This window comes from Penicillium canescens, assembly GCF_028828765.1.
Source record: "Penicillium canescens strain IBT 15451 chromosome Unknown utg000012l_segment0_segment0, whole genome shotgun sequence".
NCBI lineage: Eukaryota > Fungi > Ascomycota > Eurotiomycetes > Eurotiales > Aspergillaceae > Penicillium > Penicillium canescens.
The window spans coordinates 375020-396799 of NW_026703974.1; the positions used below are offsets into that span (position 1 = coordinate 375020).

At 48.4% G+C, this 21780-nt stretch overlaps 4 protein-coding genes across 4 annotated transcripts; 1 reads left to right on the forward strand and 3 right to left on the reverse strand.

The window, feature by feature from the left end:
- The first annotated feature begins 200 nt into the window (after positions 1-200).
- Positions 201-1788, forward strand: N7446_014060 (uncharacterized protein). The gene is made up of 4 exons (XM_058522799.1): positions 201-991; positions 1015-1431; positions 1485-1655; positions 1710-1788. The coding sequence occupies exons 1-4, from the start codon at positions 269-271 to the stop codon at positions 1734-1736; spliced, it is 1338 nt and encodes a 445-aa protein (XP_058364892.1). The 5' UTR covers positions 201-268; the 3' UTR covers positions 1737-1788.
- A 100-nt stretch (positions 1789-1888) lies between these two features.
- Positions 1889-3001, reverse strand: N7446_014061 (uncharacterized protein; the record flags this gene model as incomplete). The annotated part of the gene is made up of 6 exons (XM_058522800.1): positions 1889-2088; positions 2145-2228; positions 2285-2356; positions 2433-2492; positions 2577-2632; positions 2703-3001. The coding sequence occupies 6 exons, from the start codon at positions 2999-3001 to the stop codon at positions 1889-1891; spliced, it is 771 nt and encodes a 256-aa protein (XP_058364893.1).
- A 6954-nt stretch (positions 3002-9955) lies between these two features.
- Positions 9956-11956, reverse strand: N7446_014062 (uncharacterized protein; the record flags this gene model as incomplete). The annotated part of the gene is made up of 3 exons (XM_058522801.1): positions 9956-10034; positions 10928-11697; positions 11777-11956. The coding sequence occupies 3 exons, from the start codon at positions 11954-11956 to the stop codon at positions 9956-9958; spliced, it is 1029 nt and encodes a 342-aa protein (XP_058364894.1).
- Positions 11957-21495: 9539 nt separating this feature from the next.
- N7446_014063 (uncharacterized protein) lies at positions 21496-21780 on the reverse strand (the record flags this gene model as incomplete). The annotated part of the gene is made up of 1 exon (XM_058522802.1): positions 21496-21780. The coding sequence occupies one exon, from the start codon at positions 21778-21780 to the stop codon at positions 21496-21498; it is 285 nt and encodes a 94-aa protein (XP_058364895.1).

The window sequence follows — 21780 nt, forward strand, 5'->3', positions numbered from 1 at the left end:
CGTAGTGCGAGAAAGCAAAAGAAAGGTAGCTTCCTCGCGTTCAGGGGAACCCATGTACACCATGTGGGTACCGCGCGCAGATCATATCTCAATCCGTTCCGTATGCTTCATGTAACTAACTGCTCGAAGCGCTGACTAAGATCAATGCCAAGACCAAACGTCTGAGAAAGAACCTGTGGTAGACTCTGTCGGCGAGAAAGACGTCCAAGTCGGCATTACCACACACCTTGACGAGGGTAAGGTCTTCCTGCGTCAACATGGATTCACCATGAAGACGTTCAAGGCCTATTGGACGATGAAGCACGCAACAAGCCGTGGTCCGCAGAGTAGATCTTATTCTACTCCCTTGCTTGCAGGAACCTACATGCTTCAAAACATCGACAAATCCGCACTGGCTTACTCTGCGGTGTTTGACCTCCTCAAGTCGACACACATGTCAAGCAACGAATACAGTTGGCTAGCCAGTATCTTCTATTTTGCCTACCTTGTCGCCGAATACCCTTGGACTGTCTTAGCGCAGAAGACCAACCTCGCCAAGGTCGTCTCCTGCAACATTGTCGCCTGGGGCGCTATGCTCATGATTACTGCCGCCTGTTCCGCCTTTACCGGCATGGCTATCTGCCGCTTTCTTCTTGGTGTTTTCGAAGCTCCAATAACGCCTTGCTTTATGATGATCATTGGCATGTGGTATACACGCTCCCAACAACCGTTTCGCGCTGGTGTCTTCTACAGTTGTAACGGAGTTGGTGCTATGGTCGGTGGAGTCCTCACGTTTGGTATTGGTCAAATCGAAACGATTGCCGTTTGGAGAGCTATATACCTCATTCTTGGAGGCATCACTGTTTGCTGGGGTATCGTTATGCTCTTCTTTCTCCCCGGTGACGTCCTCTCTGCAAAGCGCTTTAGTCTAGAAGACAAGGCTCTGCTCATCGGTCGTGGACGTCTTGGCCGCACTGATATTATCAACCACCAATCAAGTGGAACCAGATCCGTGAGGCCCTGGTCTATCCCCAGGTCTGGATATTGTTCTTTTTCACTCTATTTAATGAGGTCGTCAACGGTGGAATTGCCAACTTCAGCAAGCTGATCATCAAGGGCCTAACCCACGACTCACTTACTACTGTCGCTCAGGGTATTCCTTTTGGTGCTTTCCAAGTGGTCTGGGTCCTCTCAGGAACATACTTTGCATCTCGCTTTGCCAATTACCGTACAATCGTCATGTTCGCGTACCTCATCCCGACAATCGTTGGTATCGCTCTGATGTGGAAGCTGGATCATGCCACACACAAGGTCGGCGTGCTATTCAGTTATTACATCGTTGGTGCCTACGTCTGCTCCCTAGTCCTGGCGCTGCAGATGCCCGCCACAAATTTGGGTGGGTATATGAAGCGCTCCACCGGTGTTGCTTTCGTATTCTGGCCTATTGTGCTGGTAATATCATAGCGCCACACGCGTTCCTCGCGAAAGAAGCACCCATCTATCAGACCGGATGCAAAGTCCTCCTCGCATGTTCTTCTGCACAGGCTGCTTTGACTGTCTGTCTACGGTGGCTGTTGATCCTCAGAAACAAACATAGGGATGCCGCTGCAGCAGCTGCGAATGAGTCTGGGGCTCCCTTTGAAGTGGATGAGTCGGCTGATTTGACGGATTTCGAGGTTAGTAGTCAGCTTTCTGACTTGGTTTTGGATAAATTGCTAATAAATTCACAGAACCCAAACTTCCGATACGTGCTATGAGTGATAGTCGCTATTTATAAGTTTATATGTACTACAGGTTTTGCTGCCAAAGATGTGTGTATAAGCGCACGACACGGCTCGATGACTTCTCCCGCTACCACGTAAAACACTATTATCGACCCAAGTAATTAAGACGCCACTACCAAGAAGCCTTAAGAGCTGCTGCTGAAGTCGCTCTTAACAGCAGAAGTAGAGTCAAAGTCAACACTGTTAACCTTGACCCACTCGGTGTACCAGGTCAGGCCACCATCTGAGGTGGTAAAGCCATCATCATCAGTGACACCATCAAGGGCCATCGCCTGGTCGAACCTGATGTCGGCCTCGCTCAAGGTGACGGTCAGGTTATTGATGTCTATTGCATGTTAGGCCGTCGCCTCGTGAGATTCTCTGAGGAACAGAAGGGCTTACAGTAACCTGCGAGTGAGCCACAGTTTCCAGAACCGGTGTAGCACTCATTGGTGGAGTACAGGTATTGAAGGGGCGAATCGAGGGCTGAGGCTGCTAGTTAGTCGAGCGAAGCTTTCAGCGAGTCTCGATGATCCACTCACCATCGCTTTGCTTCGACACGACCTTTCCGTCCATGGTGACAGTTTGGACAACCTTTCCGTTCTCAACGGCGACTGGGCGTGAGTTAATCATTTGGATTGATGTCCCGCTGGGTGATGAACGCATGTTTAACAGAGAGAAGTAACTGACTTTCGAAATCCACTGGGGTGTTGTTTGGGACGGTCACATAGGCCTGGCAAAGTTGATCGGCTATTAGTGTAAACGATGTCCGGTCAGCTTGTTCAATGCATAATAGAGTGTATTTCACAGCATGGGTCTTCTAGATATGCTTACATGGGGTATAAGTGCTCGTTGCGACACACCACTCATCAGCAGATGCGGAACAACCCCTATATTACATGCACTGTCAGTAAAACCCCCTTTCTCTCATCCGACGGTGTTTAATCAAATTCCACGTACTGAGACTCCTGGTCTAGGGACCAGTTGAATATCGGCTGGTATAAATTGGCATTGTCGTCGCCGGCAGTCGAAGACGCGCCAACCCAGACAGAAACCCAGACTTCATCATTGGTGTTGGATGCCTTCGCGCCGGAGGGAACTGTTGGAGGGACGATAGAATAGGTCGCCTTGGTGATGGCAGAGTTTCCTGAAGGGGGACCGAGATAGAACAGACCGTTTCCAAAATACCATGTGTCGGCGTCGATGGCTATGGCCTGCATGGCGGAAACGAGAGGAACGAGTGCGTAGCTGTAACGCATTTTAAAGGATCCGAGCTCTGTTGCTGGGAGTTATGCCGACGAGGATGGACTGTAATGAATAAATCCTCATTGGTAGGCGGAGATGAAGACTTTATATGGTGACGATCACGCCAACATGGAACAAGCATTATTGCTTTATTACAAGCTTTATCAACGTGAAGCTATTAAATTTCTCTAGGGTGTTTCATCGTGATGAGGAAGACCCTAGTAAGCAGTTTAGGAAATGAAACCGAAACATTGAAGTTCTGGGTCCGCCTTCAGTTTCAGAGTTCGGCGTTGTTCTTTGCCAATCGATGGTGGTTTAGCCTTGCAAGCCTGGTAGATGGAACCTGTGGATTCGTAGTGTTCATACAGGTGCTATATTTGCGCCTCGACAGTGCCAAACCCTGTGTTTTGTCTTCTCTCGAGATGATCAGCGTCTTGAAGCTTTGGTGGACCCCTGGGCTAGGCTAGCTGCCTGGCCCTGAAGCCACACGCGATTTACAGAACTTTAATAAGGGTTTACATAGCTAAAACCGATAAGTATCTATGACAGTCCATGTTTTGGATAGGACATAAGAGGACAAAGAAAGGGATTCGAAGTCCGTAGGAATCACTTTAGCATGTTGCATCTGAATGAAATGTGAAAATAAGGAAAAGAGAACCAAAGAGGTATCAAAGGAGTTGAAATAGTCGGTTCCATGATTCACTGAGTTAATCAGGAGATCGCTCCCTGGTATTTCCTGGCCACGTCTCCTCCAAGATGATATGCGCCCGGCTTGATTGGCTGCTCACTTCCCAGTCCTGCGTAACGAGGATCTGGTCGTGGCGAAGCGAACTCATCTTATAGTTATAAGTAGTCGTGTCTCCCACGCCTTGGATCTTGAATCCGTTAGAGCGTATCCACGAAAGAAACGGGTTGAGTTGTCCCCAGCAGGCGGTCACGATACTCAGGCACTGAATGATTACTTCGAAGATGGTGACCTCGCACAGGGTATAGGTCGGGTTAGTGGTGTCCTTTTTGATGTAGGCGAGCTCGGTGATCGTGGCAACCACCACTCTAAAGAGAGGGCACGGGTGGTTAGATTCCTGGGGAACGTCTGCGATGGTTCGAGGACAGGACACTCACAGGAGTTGAGGCAAAAAGATTCCCGCAATGATTAGGCGCCTCTGCAGCGATGTTTGGACGCCGAGTTCAGGACCATCGCCTGCGCGAAGATCAACAGGTCAGTGACAATAATAGAGCCGCAGAGGAAGTAGCGCCACGCCAGCTAGATTGTATCAGCATTCGTCAGGGTTGTTCACCATTTAACTCAGAAAATCGCTCTTACAATATCCAAGCATCGGCCATTCCAGAAATCCCAGGTGCGCGGCACCTCACATTGGAAAGCAGAGCCAAAGAACACAACCACCGCCCAGACATAGATTATGCCTTTGACCACATGGGCGACGAATTTGTCTCGGGCGGACGGAGTGAGACTCCGGATGAACACCGCCAGAGAGAGTTTGGACAGAGTCAGGTTCACGATGTACAGGAGACTCGCCGTATACAGGTACTACGTCCATCGCGTTGCCAGTCAGCCTTGGAAAGAGATATACGGACGATCGACCAACCTTCATCACATCCTCAAATTGATTGTTGGAGACTTCTTTGAAAGGTTTCCCATAGCCGGATCCGACAGCAAGGTTGACCATAATACTCTGAGCGATGCCGAATGCCTGTGGTCCTCTCTTTAGTACAACGGATCATCACCCCCCATAGATCGCCTCGGGCGAACCCTACCATGGATGCCACGATCAGGACATCGTCGGCAGTCAATTTATGAAACAGCCGCCACTTCGTCCCAAGTCGGGCTGAGACACTGAGGATGATCGTGACCAGGAGGACCCATGTTGTGACATTGACTGCCGGGTCTTTGGTGTCGCCTTTGAATCGTCCACCCATCAACGCTGGATGTCAAGGAACGGATGGAGGGATGGAAGTAACAAACTTGACAGCAGTTGTAGAAAGCTAGCCAGAAAGAGCTACAGCACGGAGATTATAATATTCAAGCTTGCAGGCAGTGTCTGTAACCTGCTGTGCTCGTGGTTGCATTTTTATTTTCTTGGAGGGGCGTTTGTGTGAGATGCGGCTGTCGGGCCTGGCACGGTATCCATTTCCTTTTTCTCTCTCCTCTATTTTTTAAACTTCTCCAGCATTTTGCGCAGCTTAGCGCTAACGTGACACAAGGATGTACATCACCTCACGGGCATGTTCAAAGTTCGTGCCTCGTATATTAGTGTTAGATAGTGCAAGCTTAGTGCTGGACAAGCAAATGACTAGACCTAGGGGTAGATTATCAGTTTTTAACAGACAATTTCTCAATTGGATATTGCATTACTAATCAGTATGCATATGCCTCAATCAAATATCTTCAAGTGTCTACTACCACCTGGGAACATCGATCATTACCCAACGATATGGAGCATAGGATCCTTCAGAGCCTCGTTGACACGTTGAAATAGGAATTGTAATTGATTGGCCCGTAGAGAGTAATCGGGGCACCGACTCACGAAAGTAAGCATAGTGTCGAACTGAGGGGGTAGTATTTTACCACTAAGGACAGGGTTATTCACCAAGTACCCATTCTCTCTTTGTCTCTGTATGGTAAACGGGATACGCTCGGCATACCAGCGTCGTAACACGCTAGGAAGACTCCTGAGATCTGATAACGCTTCAACAGCAAGATCCAGATAGATACAACTACCAATGAATCTCAATGGGACACCTCAATACTAGCACATACCAGTATCTGCCAATCCGACACATAGCCCTAAGCGTTTAATACAGTAACAGGAGCTCCAATATCTAGTCGATAATGACAACTTCCAGACTCTTTAAAAGAGTATTGTACATTATAAGTACAATCAATCGCAAAAACTACGAGTAGATATCCCCGGTGCCATACATAACAGAAAGTTTCCAATACAGTAGCTCAAAATTGCACAATAGCATGAAAACGGGGTTAGCGGTCTGAATCGAGGCACTTGATGACTGTTTCCTTTTTCAGTGCTGCGTGCTGCTTAGACTTGCACATTACCTTGCTCGGAAGGCCGGACTAGGGACCCGCGTGTTTCAGCTGACGTTGTCTTTCCTCCCAGCAATTGTATATCAACTGTCAGGTCAGATATTACTACATGGGCCAACAATTTTGGCATACAAAGGAGCTCCCATCTGCGTTTCGTTTCGACGCGACTATCAAGAGATACAGAGCTCAATATTACGGGCTCAGAGGGCAGAATGCCCCGTAAAACCATTTACAATCAGTAGTAGATCTCGACACGGCCCGCGGTTTAGGCGGGGCGCCTATCATTGGCGGCGCATGGCCGGCCCGCCTCGCACTTGCAGTAGCTTGAACTTTATGGCGGTCAGCGGCCTATGAATTTTCATTCTCGATATCAGCCTCTCAGCCCAATTACGCCCATCCGCGATTCCTGGCACGGTACGGCGTATTGCCGTCTAGGACCATCGCGTTCTGTAGACTTGGGAACTGCACAGGAAACTGATGTACCGTATAAGTTACTATTCGCTGCCAAAAGAGTTTTAGGAGAAAAGCCTATTTAATAATGCACCTTCCTCAATCTGGAGCCGTCGTCCGCACATTCCAATCCTTATGTTGATATTTTTCCTTTTATGTTTTTGAATCGGCCCCACTCCTCTGTCGTCCATTTCGTTCCTTGGGTTCTCTTTTCTGTCCATCCAAACCTTGCCCGCAAAAGTTCAACGATCCATCATGGTGGCGTATGAGCTGAAAAACCGGGCCTCCGTAATCAGTCGGGGCGAAGTCCGGAGTGGCATGTCCATTCAGGACCGCGATAATGCGCATCTCCGGCGCATGGGAAAAAAGCCTGTTCTTAAGGTATGCGCGGAAGTATACCCTGTTCACGACGCAATGGAGTCCAAATCACTCACCTTTCTATCTGGTCAGCGTAACTTCGGCATTCTCTCGATCCTGGGATTCAGTTGTACTGTCCTCGGTACTTGGGAGGGTATGCTTGGGTGAGTCCGAGTCTGACAAGGAACTTGTCATGACTTGGTTAGGGGGATTGCTAACGGCTTGTCAAGGACCTTCCTGAGCCCTGTTACAAAGTGGGTGAATACCAACACGATTCTTCCGGTGCATATCGCTAACAGAACCCCAGTGGCGGCCCAGGAGGTGCGGTGTACGCCTTCATCTTCGCATGGGTTGGGACTATCTGCATTTTCGTGGTCTTGGCGGAATTAGCATCGATGTAAACATGCTTACCTTCTCACGGTCTTCTCATTCCATTACACCGAGCTAACCCTCCAACTAGGGCTCCCACTGCGGGTGGCCAATATCACTGGGCTGCCATGCTTGCCCCGACCAGATTCGAGAAATTCCTCAGCTACATCACGGGTTGGTTTACCTTAATCGGCTGGCAGTGCGGGTTTGCCTCGAGTGCCTTTCTTACCGGAACCATGATCCAAGGCACGGCGGTCCTGGCCCACTCCAAGTATGATGCCCTGCCGTGGCAGGGAACGTTGATTGTTTGGCTGGCTTTGCTGGTCGCAATGTTGGTGAATCTGGCTGGTGGAAAGCTTCTGCCCCGACTTGAAGCCGTCATCCTAGTTCTGCACGTCCTTGGATTCTTCGTCGTCATTATTCCCTTAGTGTACATGTCTGACCACGCGGCGACCCACGATGTTTTCCTGTCGTTCCAGAACGGTGGTGAATTTGCCACCCAGGGGCTGTCATGGTTTGTTGGGATGACCAGCCTAAGCTTTACGTTCGCTGGCGGCGATGCCGCGGTCCACGTAAGTGTTGAGTTGCTCGGAAGCTGTTCTATGCTCGTAGCTAACCATCTTCGAGCTAGATGGCCGAGGAGATCGGAAATGCGGCGCGCATCGTCCCCCAGGCTCTCATGCTGAGTGTCGGTATCAACGGCTGCCTGGGGTTCGGCATGTTGATTGCCATTCTCTTCAGCGCCGGCGACCTGAAGTCCGAGCTGCAGTCACCCACGGGATACCCGTTCATGGCGATCTTCTTCCAAGCAACTAATTCGCTGCCGTGGACTTTGGCCATGATTTCGATTGTCCTGATCATTTACTGCTGCTCGATGATGGGGCTGCTGGCCGCCGCGTCCCGTCAGCTCTGGTCCTTCGCCCGAGACAGGGGTGTCCCTGGATGGATTTGGTGGAGCAAAGTAAGCAAATAACAATGGTGCTGTCTGCACAAGTCGTTCACTCAACTCATCGTCATCGTCTTTAGGTCTCTCCAACCAATCAGTTACCGATCTATGCTGTCATGGTTTCCGTCGCCATCTCTACTCTCCTGGCCCTTATCAACATTGGCTCCAGTGTGGCTCTAGGAGACATCCTGTCTATGGCCGTTTCTGGCCTGTACCTGTCATACCTCGTGATTTCTGCCCTCCTTCTCTTCCGCCGCGTCCGGGGAGACATTAACCTCTACAACGACAACGAGGACGACATTATCAATGTGCCTGGTTCGAAGCTGGTCTGGGGAACATTCCGTTGCCCTGGTGTCTTTGGTACTTTGGTGAATCTCTTTGCCGTCATCTATACCACTATTATCATTTTTTTCAGCTTCTGGCCCTCGAAAATGAACCCCAGGCTCGATGACATGAACTATAGCGTCGTCGGTATCGGCGGCTGTACCGTTCTTGCCACGCTGTATTACTTTATGCGCGCCCGCAAGATCTACACTGGTCCTATTGTGGAGACTCCAGACATGTTGATGTAACGCTTCCCAGGTGGCGTTGAGGGCTCAATGGATAAGTCTGAGTACATAGATCTCTATCACACGGGGGGTGCTGCAGACTAGTAAATTTCAGCTAGGTTTTTTCGTCAAACCAAAGGGGTCAAGAATGGTACGGGAAAACAAGATTAAATACGAAGAGTGGATATAGATACACGTGACATTTTTGCTTAAATGCGGCAGGAAAAGTGGGTCGGCCGATAGACTGCAGGTGAAGTTCGCCACTAGACTGCCAAGGTCTAGTGGTCTCCGATTAAGCTCAAATTTTAGTAAGTCATAATAGACCGGTTAGAAAATCCGCTATTCGCTGCGGAGTATGCACAGCCTAGTAGTTATCGAGAAAAAGGCGATTGAAATTGGAAATGTTTTGATCGAGTGTGGGAACTGGGCCAGTTAAGGTTGCGACGGGGCCTGAGGCTTCACTCCAGGGTTTCGGACGAATTGAGTGAACCCAGCCGTACCATCGGAATTAACCCCGAGGTGTCCATACAAAGAAACAAGTTGATTTCCAATCAACTTGATATTCTCTTTGTGTATATATAGCCCCAGTTATTCCCTCTGGTACTCGGGCCCTTCCGATGCTTAGCTAAGCTAGTCGCCCCAGACACCTTCGGTGTTGGGGCTCCGGCTTTAGACCATACTTTCGGGCCCTATTTTGGTGCCTAACCATACTTTTCACCCACCTCGTAAAACGTCAATTTTCGTAGCATTTCTGTATAGCAAATTACTGCCATAAATATTGCATTCAAAAGAGCATTGCCTCAGCTATTTAATGTAAGTAAATCTGTCGGGATATATCCTTCTATCTGAACAAGCTAGCGGTAACTTACTGCTGGCGACTGCCGGATATCATCCCTTGCTTGGTGAACGCATTCTTGCACCAGGCTGCGGCCCCCGTGTTGTGACCGCCGAGGGCCGGCGTGTAGGATCCAGGGGTGTTTCCCAACTAGACTGAGGAGATAGATCTATCTACATGAATCAATCAACTTTCGCTTTAGGAGCATAAACACTGTTCACTTAACTGTGTACACGGTACCTAGCTGGTGATACCAACAAAATCAGAATGCAATACATATTATATTGGTAGGATCTTCGCAGTATTCCTCATCATGCATTTCTCAGCCATTTCTCTCTCGTTTTTCTCCAGTTTTATCTCCAATTTTATCTCCACTTTCCTCGCTTTCTCGGTGGACTCGATTTAGGCATTGGCAGCGGTGGCATCGGTGGCGGCGGCGCCGGCGTATTTAGGCTGGCATTCACCCTCGCAAGAAGCTCTGCTGGCATAGGGTTCTTAGCCGCTTTCCTACCTAGCGATATCGCCTTCTTCTCAGCCTGATCTCTCTCTCTTTGCTCTCGCTTGCGTATATCCTTATTTGCATCGCCTTTTGTGAGTGGTCCAACTATCCTGATCTGCCGGCCAGAGGGCCTCGTCGTCCGATTGTGGGTATGGGTAAGAAGAAGCTGATTGTCGGCACGGAACTGGGCAAGGCTCTCCGTCGAATTTCCTATACTAAAGGTTAGATACACGTAAAATAACGGCGAGGAAGCGAGAAACCTACCTGCAGTACTACAAATAAGCGTAGACCGGTGCAAAAATCTCTCCACGATAGATAGGAAGCTCTTTAGACGACGTCTCTCTCCGTCCTCGCGATGATTTCTCTCCTTAGCACTCTCATTATTCTTCTTCCTTATTGACGTGGCCGTCCGCTTAAGGGTAGCTAGACGGCGTCGAGCAGTGGCGATACCATTGAGGAGGTTCTGAGACGTCGATTTCGTGTCTAGTACGTCTCACGGCGGTGACATAGTGATAGAGCTAGCTAGCTCGCAGCCTTGAGCTTCAACTCCGTCTCCATATCTATCAGGAAAGCCGTCTACCCATATATCATTAGTCTCATCATTAGCATCTCTGGTCTCTTGCTCCATGGCTAATTGCGCATCAATAGGGACGATTCCAGCAAGGCGAAAACCTTCCTTAATGACGTGCTCCGAGAGAGCATCCATCATCTCTCGAACCTTAACGATTTCGCGAAAAAAATCTACTTTCCGGGATACCGAGCCACCCCGTTGGGCAAGCTCGACATTATTTCTCCGATATAGCGCTTTATACCGTTGAAATGGAACCGAATCGAGGGGCTGGCATATATGGGAGACATGCGGCCGGAAGGCGTACGGAACAATGCGATTTTCCCAGCATTTTAGGATAAATTCAGGCGTACAGTGAGACTTATGGCCATCGAAAAGAAGAAGGCGATAACCTCGGCAGTGTACGCGGTCTGCTTCTTCGCGTATCGCTTTTATCTCTCGGCGAATAGCTGCATCTTGGCCGTATCGACGGCGACCGCCATGGCCACGAGCTTCCGCTATCTCATCATCACTTTCGGCGTATTTATGGCGATAGACTCGGTGGTTTGTGGCCTCGATAAATGAGTCTAGCCATTCTAATGCTGTGGTATGAGACGAATAGCCCTTTGGTGTCGGTTTTATCGTCCAATCATCAGGCATTTCGTCAATATACCAGCTTTCCTGGTGATACTGAGCTTTCACTAGAAACCACGGCGGCGTCTTCCAACCATCGGCAGCAATGCATTCAATAGCGGTAATACTCTCGCCATGGCCCCCGGTTGCAGTGAAGCTAATAGGTGAAGCAGATACCACTTTTTGAGCCTTTCCTTCGCCGATTCGGAAGCCGGTTTCATCCATGTTATAGATGTCCTTTGGTCGAAACCCATACTGCTTAATACACTGCTCTTGGCGGTCATACCACATCTCCGTAAGACCTACGTCCTCGGCGCCCATTCGCTTCGGGTCCTTCGGCTTCTGCTTAATAAAATGGAGGTGGGGCGTAAGCTTTGGCAGTCGCTTAGTGAATGCGAGGCCCCAGCCATGCCAAAGAGGCTTCCTGTCCGGGTTTGATCGATGAATAATGTCATCGGCGCGCTGCTGTATCGATGCTGCCGTCGGGGGGGGCGCCGCAGCTATCCATAAAGATAATCCAGTCAAGCAATGCTTTTTCTTGGACCGAGTCCAATGCCTTATTGGTGGCAGGTCGGCCAATTGCTGACCCGGCACCCCGAATACGGCCTAGCAGGGTCTGGTAACTAACGTCGAATTCCCTTGCCAATGGTTTGATCTTCGGCTCATTACGGTCATGGTAAGCGGCCAATGCATTGGCGATTTTGAGCTCATTTTCATCCGACATGATAGCGAGAAGTGGTCGAAAAATGAGCTATTTCATGGAGATATTAGCGGGAAAACGTCATGCTAAGGCCAATATTAGATGCATTGCGTTCTGATTTGCTTACATTAAATAGCTCAGGCAATGCCCTTTTGAATGCAATATTTATGGCAGTAATTTGCTTTACAAAAATGCTACGAAAATTGACGTTTTACGAGGTGGGTGAAAAGTATGTTTAGGCACCAAAATAGGGCCCGAAAGTATGGTCTAAAGCCGGAGCCCCAACACCGAAGGTGTCTGGGGCGACTAGCTTAGCTAAGCATTGGAAGGGCCCGAGTACAATGAACAATCAATCTTCCTTTGAACAACAACAAGAACACTTATATTTATGGTTATGTCAAAGAATTGTTTTTCCCGGTTGCCGTAAATACCTCGAACCTATTGCTTATTTACAATAAATAATCATCCTCGGGGGCTATACCTACCTTACCGCCACCACATGTTTTTCTTCACCCCGTGGTGCTGGTGTAGACTTTCTTTGTTTACAAACCAAACGACCTATAAGGCTGTGAATTTATCTTGTAGACAGTTTCAAGAGCTAGACCAACCCCATGGCTTTGACTGACGAGCAACTTCGAGCTATCTCAATGGCAGAAAGAGTGGGAGGTAGCTCTTCTCTGCTGGGCTGTACGTTTATTGTAACGACTTATTGTGCATCTAACGCTTTTCGCAAGCCGGTCAACAGACTAATCTTCTATGCATCGTTTGGAAATGCTTTCTCCGCCATTGCGTCGCTGATGAGCAGGGATGGAGTTACAGAGGGCCGGAATTCTGCCTTATGTTTCGCACAAGCATTCTTCATCCAATAGTATGTTCCTGACCCTCTAGGCCACGTTTGCAGACTCTAATTTTTGTGACTGAAGTTGGATGTCAACGGACTCGTTATGGTCACTTTGTATGGCGGTTAATATATATCTTCTATTCTAACCATTGCTACACTGGCACAAATGGAGACGGATGAGATATTTTGGCCCGCACGGGGCACCTGCGGTTTGAACACTGGCGATGTAGGCCTCGTTGACGGAGGGCTACAGCGCCGTGAGGGCTGCAGGCGGGCCCGTGGCACTCCGTATATTCTAGGAGGAAAACTAGCTACGCGGGAGCATACGTGGTATATACATGAGGGGGACCGCGGTGGGCGTGAAGAAACCGTCGTGGAGAGAGCCCGGCTCTCCCTCGAAACGGCGATGTTCTTTTTGAGGGAGGGGAAGGCCAGGTGATATTTGTGTGCGATGTCCTGCACGGGATATCGTGGGCCTGACGCAAGGGGCTCTCACGCAACAGTCCCGAATAGAACCTATCATTTCACCAACCGGCGGTGAGCAAAAAAAACACGGACATGGATTCATCTTAGTGGAGCCGTGTTGCGCGAAGGCGGGGATTGTTGGCGAAAAAGCCACAGGCGAGAGAACTGACAAAGACGAAGTCGTTTGCTTGTTAACTCACTCTGGAAATCAATATGTTGACCCTGAGAACCTCAAAAGCATTTCTAGAAGCTGTCTATCCCCTAGGAGCCACAATTTAGCTCCTAGGGCTATTTCTAATCTCTGTGAGGGTCTCACGTATACATAGAGGTGCGTAGTGTTTCAAGATGAACAATCAGTATTGAGAACAACTATAGTTGACTCTAGATACAAGATGTAGCACGAGGAAGCAAAAAAAGAAGGCTTCCTCGCGTTCAGGGGGAACCCATGTACACCATGTGGGTCCCGCGCGGATCATATCTCCATCCGTTCCGCATGCTTCATCTATATCCCTGACAAGCTACATCGGGTTTCCTGGGGCCTACGTGGCTCCTAGAAGCAAGCTGCTTCTTTGCTCCCAAAAACGTTTCTGGGGCCCCCGGGAGCAAGAAAACTCCTAGGATTAAGAGATGAATTCCTAGCACCGATGCAACGATCAACAGGAGCGTGACCGATTATTGATAATGAGATGAGATGTCCATGTTCTTATTTGGGTACAGTTATGGATATCTATTTGCTGTTTATACAGACAGAGACGGAAAATGCGCATAAGCAAAGAAAATCTCCCTTTTCCCAGATTTCAGCCGTGAAGGACTTCAAGCCCAAGGGAATTGATATCATACGCATCAAGCCTAGTTACTGGATTTAGTTTCCCTGATTTCTGGAGGCAGTAATGAGATGGAACCTCATTTCGAAACAGAAGCAAAACTCCGTCAAAGAATCAGGGTAAGGATGACGGCAGAAATATGACTCCTCGTAGATGGGACCGTTGAATTTATACCTATTCTGCAATTTCTGACAGAGCCCACGCAGCCCACGTTGTTTCCCTCGGCTTAGGTTATAACTAGCGGGTGTTAGACTTCGGTTAGTGTAGTGGTTTGGAGGCGCATTTTGCCCTCCAAACTATTGTACCCATCCAGAGGAGGGAGTGAGACACGGGCAAGCGAGATACCAAGTAACACAATGGCAAATGCGATAAATTACAACTCCGTGCCTCAATAGCCGTGACTCTTTTGGACACGATATTGAGCCTGTAATAATCTAGATAGCATTTCTAACCTACTGGTGCAGTAGAGAAAAGTTACCATGAGCAGCCATGGAGGTATATATTTATGTCTTAAACGTCAAAATCATTTTGTATTTTATGTTAAAGTGTCAAAATAATAGTCCGAAATTGGGTTTCGATCGTTCCTCCCCTCCGCATGCTCTTTGAACACTTTCGGTGGGTCCACTGAGAGCGATTCCTCAAGATGGAGACGAGACGGGCTGACCCTCTGCGTACTAATCTTTCTCGCGCAAATGCTCAGACTAAATAAACCTTGTAATTAACAAGGTTTGGTTGGCAGCGGCCCATCCGGTGAGCCCACTTGCGGACAACCCAACAGCAGGCCTCGACCACGTTTGTTATTAGGTTGCTGTGACACCTGAAGTAACTTATGCTCGTAGTTATTCAAGGGAGGAGCTTTTACAATTACATCTGGTTACCGTTGTTGAAATCATTTTATAGCAGACTGTAGCGGTCTGAATTCTCAAGAACTACTACGGCTAAAATAGGTCCGAAGTTTAGGCACATTCCGCTGCGTATGACCTAATAAGCTGCCCAGGGCCAGCAGCGGGGCAGTAAACATTGCCCACACCCCCGGGGCAACCTGTGCATGTCTGCGTACCAGCACCATCCATGTCAGTTCCACGCCCCGGACAGTTTACGCACAACCCGCTGTCCTGAACATTGTATACACAATTGGTGCAGTCCTTTGCTGCAAGGGCTGAAAGTGACAGTCCCAAAAAAAGGGCGATTGAGGTCATCAGTCTCATAACGGCAACCTAGTAATCAGTTAGAACCTTTATTTATTGAGGTAAAGTCCTCAGTCCTACCTTAGAGCAAGGTAGAAATATCAGCTAAGGTATAGGCGGTCGCAGGATGAGACGTTAACAGAGATAAGTCACTTGAAAAAGTATGTTAGTCTGAATGGTGCTTCATATTTCGAAGGCAAGAAGTCCGAAATTTAGGGATACTCACAATACGTTCGTGAAAGCTCAAAGCTATTCTAAAATAACACGAACCAGAGAAGCAGTATGTGTCCGATTTGGTTAGGAGACCTGATTATATAGGGGCGAGGGTACCTACTTCGCTTATTTTTCTTCACCAGTCCCAATTTCTCATGTCTCACAATAGGAAGAAATGATTCCCAGTTGAAATCTAGATTAAAATTTGACTCCCTAAGCAGTACGCTATTCACTCCTTTCCAATGCCCCGGTATCAAGATAAAACTCTCGGTAGTGGGTCCTAAATTGAATATTTGGAGGGTCAAATGCGCTTTAAAACAGCAAGCTTGGTTAATGGTCTCTATCACCGAGTTGACGCCACAACGTTGCGTCGAAGATCTAGGCGATCTGTGCGCAAGACAAAACCGTCGAGCTACTATTATCGAAGAAATACCAACGTAGACGGATTCTTTAGAGTCAATTGCATAGAATTGAAGACTCATTTTCTAAAACTTGCGCAGTTCTACAGTAGGGTGCATTACCGTGGTGGGCTCCGTCATTGGGGGTGCAACTATACTGGGTGAAGTCTGCGCCCCGTTTAACAAAAGCAAGTGTTGGAGCAAGCTGAGACAGTGGGCTAGTAATCCTATGACGGACAAGGGCGAGGATGAGGGCAAGCGGAACCAATTTTGGATGCAAAGGTTGATTGATTGAAGAAAGAATGAATATCATGGAGCAGGTCGAAATTCATGGATGGCTCAGGTACACGGTGTTACGACAACCGTAATATCAGGAAAAGCGAATTACTCGATAGCAAAATACAAGGCGCCTGCGTTTTATCGAAGAGAGCAACGATACACATACAATAGACACATCAGCACATGACTGATGCACAGAGTCGACTGAGAGAATGGCCGAGACGATCTGAACATTACTTTGGCTCATCATCGATGCCACCAGTAGTTATGTGGAAATGATAGACAGCATGCGATCGCATCGGTATAGGGGAGCTCAAGCAGACAAGACATTTGCTCGCTTCGCATTCTACTCGAGTGACGGGAATATGAGGGGCCTCCTGTTGTACGTCCGAGTCGGCAAGGCTTACCACTTGGACGAGTTGTTATGACTCACCTGTTCATAGATGTTCGCTTGAGACAAGACGATCAATTAGCTTCGTGGCCATATCTTACCGACGAGATCACTTACAATTGTCTTCATCAATGCAGTCACCATTCATGCCAATTGACATGATGTTGTATCCAGTTCGTCGCACTCTCCGGCTGTCGCTTCGGATAAGCCGCGCTCGGTGCACCGGGCAATTTCTGAGCCCCAAGCGCACGTGACGAACCCACCTGTGACAAGAAATTGTACAGTCGTAATGGGACAAGACCTCGCGATGGGTACGGCGAGAGGTTCATACACCCCGCCGTTCACGGTGTGAGGGCGGTGAGGTTGAGGCGGAAGACGCGATGGATCACGCGTCGTAGTGACGCCTTGGTCTTATCTCCGATGCGGCGATAGAACTCCCAACAGGGATGTTTCACATTGGGGATGGGCTGCTCCTAATTCCAATAGCATGAAAATCAGCAGTGTTCGTGTTTTGGAGCACACAAATTTGCACGAACAACTGATATAGCACAGCAGAGGGCGCGACAAATCACTCACACTACCAGGATGAATGGACTTCCTTGCAGTCAAGCTCGCAATCGAATGTCCATACCTGTTATTGGTATTACTCTACCTAAGGTATGCTGGCTAGTCTTAAGCGACGGGACCAGGAAAGATGTGTAGGCCATGGCTTGTGCAGAGCACTAACAGGAGTGTGGTAGCCTCGGGGGCACTCTAATGCGATGTCCTTGGTTCACTGTCATTCATTAGCTTTCAGATCGGCGAGATAGTGCATGACTCACATGTTCTGGTGGCCAAAACTAGGGACGAAGAGACGGCAAAAAGCTGTGGCCCTTGCGCTCGTGCCTTGTCGAATTTCCTCGGTTATATTTAAATCGCATCGACTTCAGGATCAGTAGAATCCAGGCAAGTCAGGCTAAGATTCACATAACTGCGACGCGGGTATTCGCGCTCTCTTGGGAATCATACCTGTATCTCTCACAAGCACTGTCTGGCTTGCTAATCCACGATGTATTCAATGAATGTCAGTACAGTGACAATTTCAGTATGGGATCAATGGGGAAGTACTTCTCAAGTGGCTCAGACACAAGCCTGCTCGAATTTGCAGAGTCAGGAGAATAAATTGTAGAGCAAATTGCCGGGGTAGAGGACGTATTTATAGGCTTATCGGCTTCTGTGACTTACAAGCTTGGTACCTATCCTAATTGAGGTCCATTGAAACTCATGTTTTCTTTTTGCCGCAATATTTGCAGCGACATCTTTGATGCCTTGAGATGCTCAGTGAGAGAGAGAGTAAAAGTGGTGTTGAGAAAAAGGATGCTGAGTTGGTCAAGAAACGTTGGCTGACTGTTGAATCCTTCACGGCTCTCTAAAATTCAGGCACTGAGTACTATTCAATCCGCAATGGCAGGCTCATATTTCTTGTTCTGATACCTCGCCTGTGAGTGACTCAACGTTGAATCACCGAAAAGCGCCTACAATTTCATCCCGAGAAGTATGTATTTCTTTTTCTTAACCTCGCTTTAGTGCGATGTTGGTTGTGTAGAGCTATGAGTCTGTCCGTCTAGACTGCAGAAAGCGAGGTCGTGCTCGACCCGTCAACCCGTTGAAGCTTGGCCACGCGTTGTCAACACTCAATTTCCGAACTTGCGACCATGAAGACACGCCTATTTTTTTTTTTTTTTTTTTTTTTTGTTATCTTTTTCAACTTCTTTTTTTGGTGACTATAAGTTCTACAATATTCCATTTGTCGGATTTCTGAGGCGTTCAACGAAACGGAAAGTAGTGTCTGGTTGAAATACATATCCTCAACAATTTTGAAATGTCTGACTATGAGGGTTCTCTTGGCAAGAAGTGTATGTCAATGAACGTGAGGTGTTTTAATTCTCACTCTCTGAAGAGGTACTTTTACAGCTATTTCTAGTAGAATACAATAAGCGAGAGTGCGATGTAACTGCAAGAGTTCCATGGTATAGAGCATCCAATGAGCCCTACATGGCCATTGCGCATGAATTCAGAGACGTTGAGGCCTCAGGCTTGGTGAGCCAATATCTCAACAAAAAGCTGCTACGCTGATTGACTTTCATGGTGAAAGTGAGAATGAGTAACCACCTACGTCTGCTAGTCCATAAAAACCTCCAAGAATTAGTGGACATGCTATTGCCCAGATATTCGATTTTCCCCTGCGATTAAGATGGATGCCCCTAACAGTACGCCAGACCAGGAAAAATAAGGAGAACAACAGCCTAGTGCATTGCCAATCGTTTCCGAAAAAGAGAATTCCAGGAGGCTTCTGATCATGTCCCTCCACAGGTAAGTAAAGCGGCTCAGCTTCCAATGCTCTTGCTGACCATCGCAGCTCTCTCTTTCGCCACAGGAAGCAGAAACAAGACATACCTTGGCGACCGAGCCCTTTCAACCTATTTTGAAGGTACTAGCAGACCTCGAACACGACGATCCCAAGTCCGCCTTTCCAGCAGGTCGAACTGTCGGACTGTATCAACGCCTATGGGAGTCGTGCGTGTCCAAACACATCGATGGCCAGAACCTAGAGCAGAGCAATCAGATCTTGAAGGAAGCTAGCACACACCTGACTCAAGAAAGGGACGGACTTCAGCTGCGCCACGACAAGCAGCTGTCTCGGCTGCGCTTTTTCGAGCAGGCACTGGAATCATCTCGGGGTCGACTGACTCGCGTACTCGATGACTGGAACCACCCGTCCAGACTCAATCTACATGTACCAGGGTTCTTGGACAACGCAAGAGAAGGGTGAAGGGTTGCATATGTATTCATGATTGTCCTAGGTCTTACTTTTCCAAATTGGCAATAATATGACAACATTGTAATTGAGAGAGAATTACCGCATGGAAAGTAGCTTACATCTGGAATAGCATAGCCTTCGTGGAATGTTCTGCGAATAATCCCTCATGTTCTAGTATCGCTTTTATTACCCCAATATATTATAAACAAAAAACTACGGATCCAGTGACAATGTGGGCAGTGTAGCTAGCGGAGAAAGTGTCGATTAACTCGGCCGTCCCGCATTGCGTCACGACAGCTACCCGAAGTAGATGTCGCCAGCTCTTCCAGACCACCAAACCTTCTCCCCGGAGACCGCTTCAGCAATCTTTGCGGAGTGTTGGCATCTTCCATTCTGCTTCGAATGGCCCTCTGGATGCAATCGTTCCTTGTTAGATCCAGGGATTTTGTCAAACTGAGGTATATCAATCTGGGATTGACCACATGTGCATCAACAATCGAGGAATGCCCGCCTTTGACCGCCAACATCAATGGATCCTCAGAACATTGATTCCTGATGTTCACATCAGTCCGATCACGGCTTAGTAGTGCCTGGACCATCTCCAAGTCGCCACCACCGGCGGCAATACAGAGAGCAGTGTCGTGAGTTGCGATCGTGCTTTCATTGATGTTCAGATGTGCGTCTTGCTGCACTAAGAGTCTTACCACATTGAGATGGCCATGTGCAACCGCTCGACAAATGGGCGGGTCTATTACATCCCTTCCATTAATCTCCATGCCCTCCATACTCAGTAGACAATCAACCGTGTTCACGCGTCCGTGACATGCGGCAGGGAGATTGGAGAGTGACCTGCAACACAGATATTCGGATCGATCCCTGACACCGCAAGCAGCCGTCGTAGGAGCACGGCATGCAACCTGGTCACGGCGTGGTGGAGAGATGTAGACAGCGTCTCGAATCTCCCGCGGCCTCCAACAAAATTGAACGTTGATGTCTTTCTCGGCCAACAGCCTTTCGGTTATCTCGTCGCATGACGAGTAAAGAGACAGCCAAAGTGGCGTATTGCCATGTTTGTCTTTGCAGTTCACGTTGGCACGGGGGTGACTTAGGAGCAAATTGACCATTTCCAGGCGCTTGTTTCGAATCGCGAGATGGAGCGGCGTATAGCCAATGCGGTTCGCCATAGGCCCACGAGCAGAATGGCAAGATGGAACGGCTTCGTGTGTATTGTGGCAGAGCCCTTTTAGCTGATTCGAAGCTTCCTGCTTTCTTATGGGCTGAGATAATGAGTTCTGTCGTATATTTCAGAAACCGAACTGTCGATCACGGAAGAAAACTCGCTAATGCATCGCCAATTACTCCGTGCGAATTGAGATACGGCAGGAGGCCTGACCTCTCTCATCTCCGCATCATCGGCAGTCGAGTATTTCGAGTATTCAGCAAGGAGTAAATTGCTCAGGATCCGGCAGGCAAGCACCTTGCTCGCCGTATTGAGATCGGATATCTCACCGATTATGCTGATGATACTGGTGCTATTTATAAGGTCTACCGACCTTACGGCAAGAAGCCTGACATCACTCAAAACGCCGGTGGCACTATTCACTTCGTGAGAGACGCAATTATTGGAGAAGGGGATGACTCGACGTTACACAATGACCCAGACCTGCCAGTCCCTCAGGAAGCGCAGTCGAATCCTCAAATCGATGCAGCGGTCTCTGAAGAAGCAGACCACTTGCTTCCCAACCCTGATTCTGATTCGGGACGCTGAATCGGACGATTCTGGCGCATCTTCCAACCGAGAAAAGAGTACCAAAAACACCGAACCTGAATCTGACATCCGAGGTTTCTCAATAGAGAACCAAGCTTCCTTCGATTCTTCTCCTCTCTTCCTAAATCTCGACCGCACAGATCCAACCCGACTAAGTGGTTCGAGGGCCCCGAGTCTGTCTACAATCTCACGAAGCGATCGAGAAGAGATACAGGCGTTGGAAGACACCACTAATCAAGGATATATCAACGATATGTTAGCTCTGCACAAATTTGGAGTGGCAAAGCATACGATGGTGACGTGCACGGTTTTGACCATTTTCTGTAGGCCAAAATACCGGGCGCTGGAGCTTTCCACAACAGACCATCAACTGGTTCGCAAACGGGGTGCTTTTCGGTCATTGACCCCAGGAATCCGGTCTCTCGTAAGAGAACTGGTTGAAGTATGTGATAGTGCGCCAGCCTTGCATGGCTTGTTGCACGATGCGGGTTTCATTTCGCTGGGTTTGCTTCACCTCGCGTTGATGCTCTAGGTTCCAATTGGAAGTAAAAACTTCTGCCGAAACATAGGTGACAGAGGCAATCACCACCAAGAGAGAAGCGTAGATGTTGAATTTATGATAGAAAACAAAACATCCAATAAACAACTTGGCCACTACCGGGGCGATATTGAGAATAGCCAT

Excerpts from the sequence above, each read along its gene's own strand:
- N7446_014060 (XM_058522799.1), top strand. The coding sequence starts at position 269 with ATGAAGACGTTCAAGGCCTATTGGACGATGAAGCACGCAACAAGCCGT. Across the intron at positions 1,432-1,484 it reads TATTCTGGCCTATTGTGCTG|ACCGGATGCAAAGTCCTCCT; the intron begins GTAATATCATAG and ends CCCATCTATCAG. Across the intron at positions 1,656-1,709 it reads CTGATTTGACGGATTTCGAG|AACCCAAACTTCCGATACGT; the intron begins GTTAGTAGTCAG and ends ATAAATTCACAG.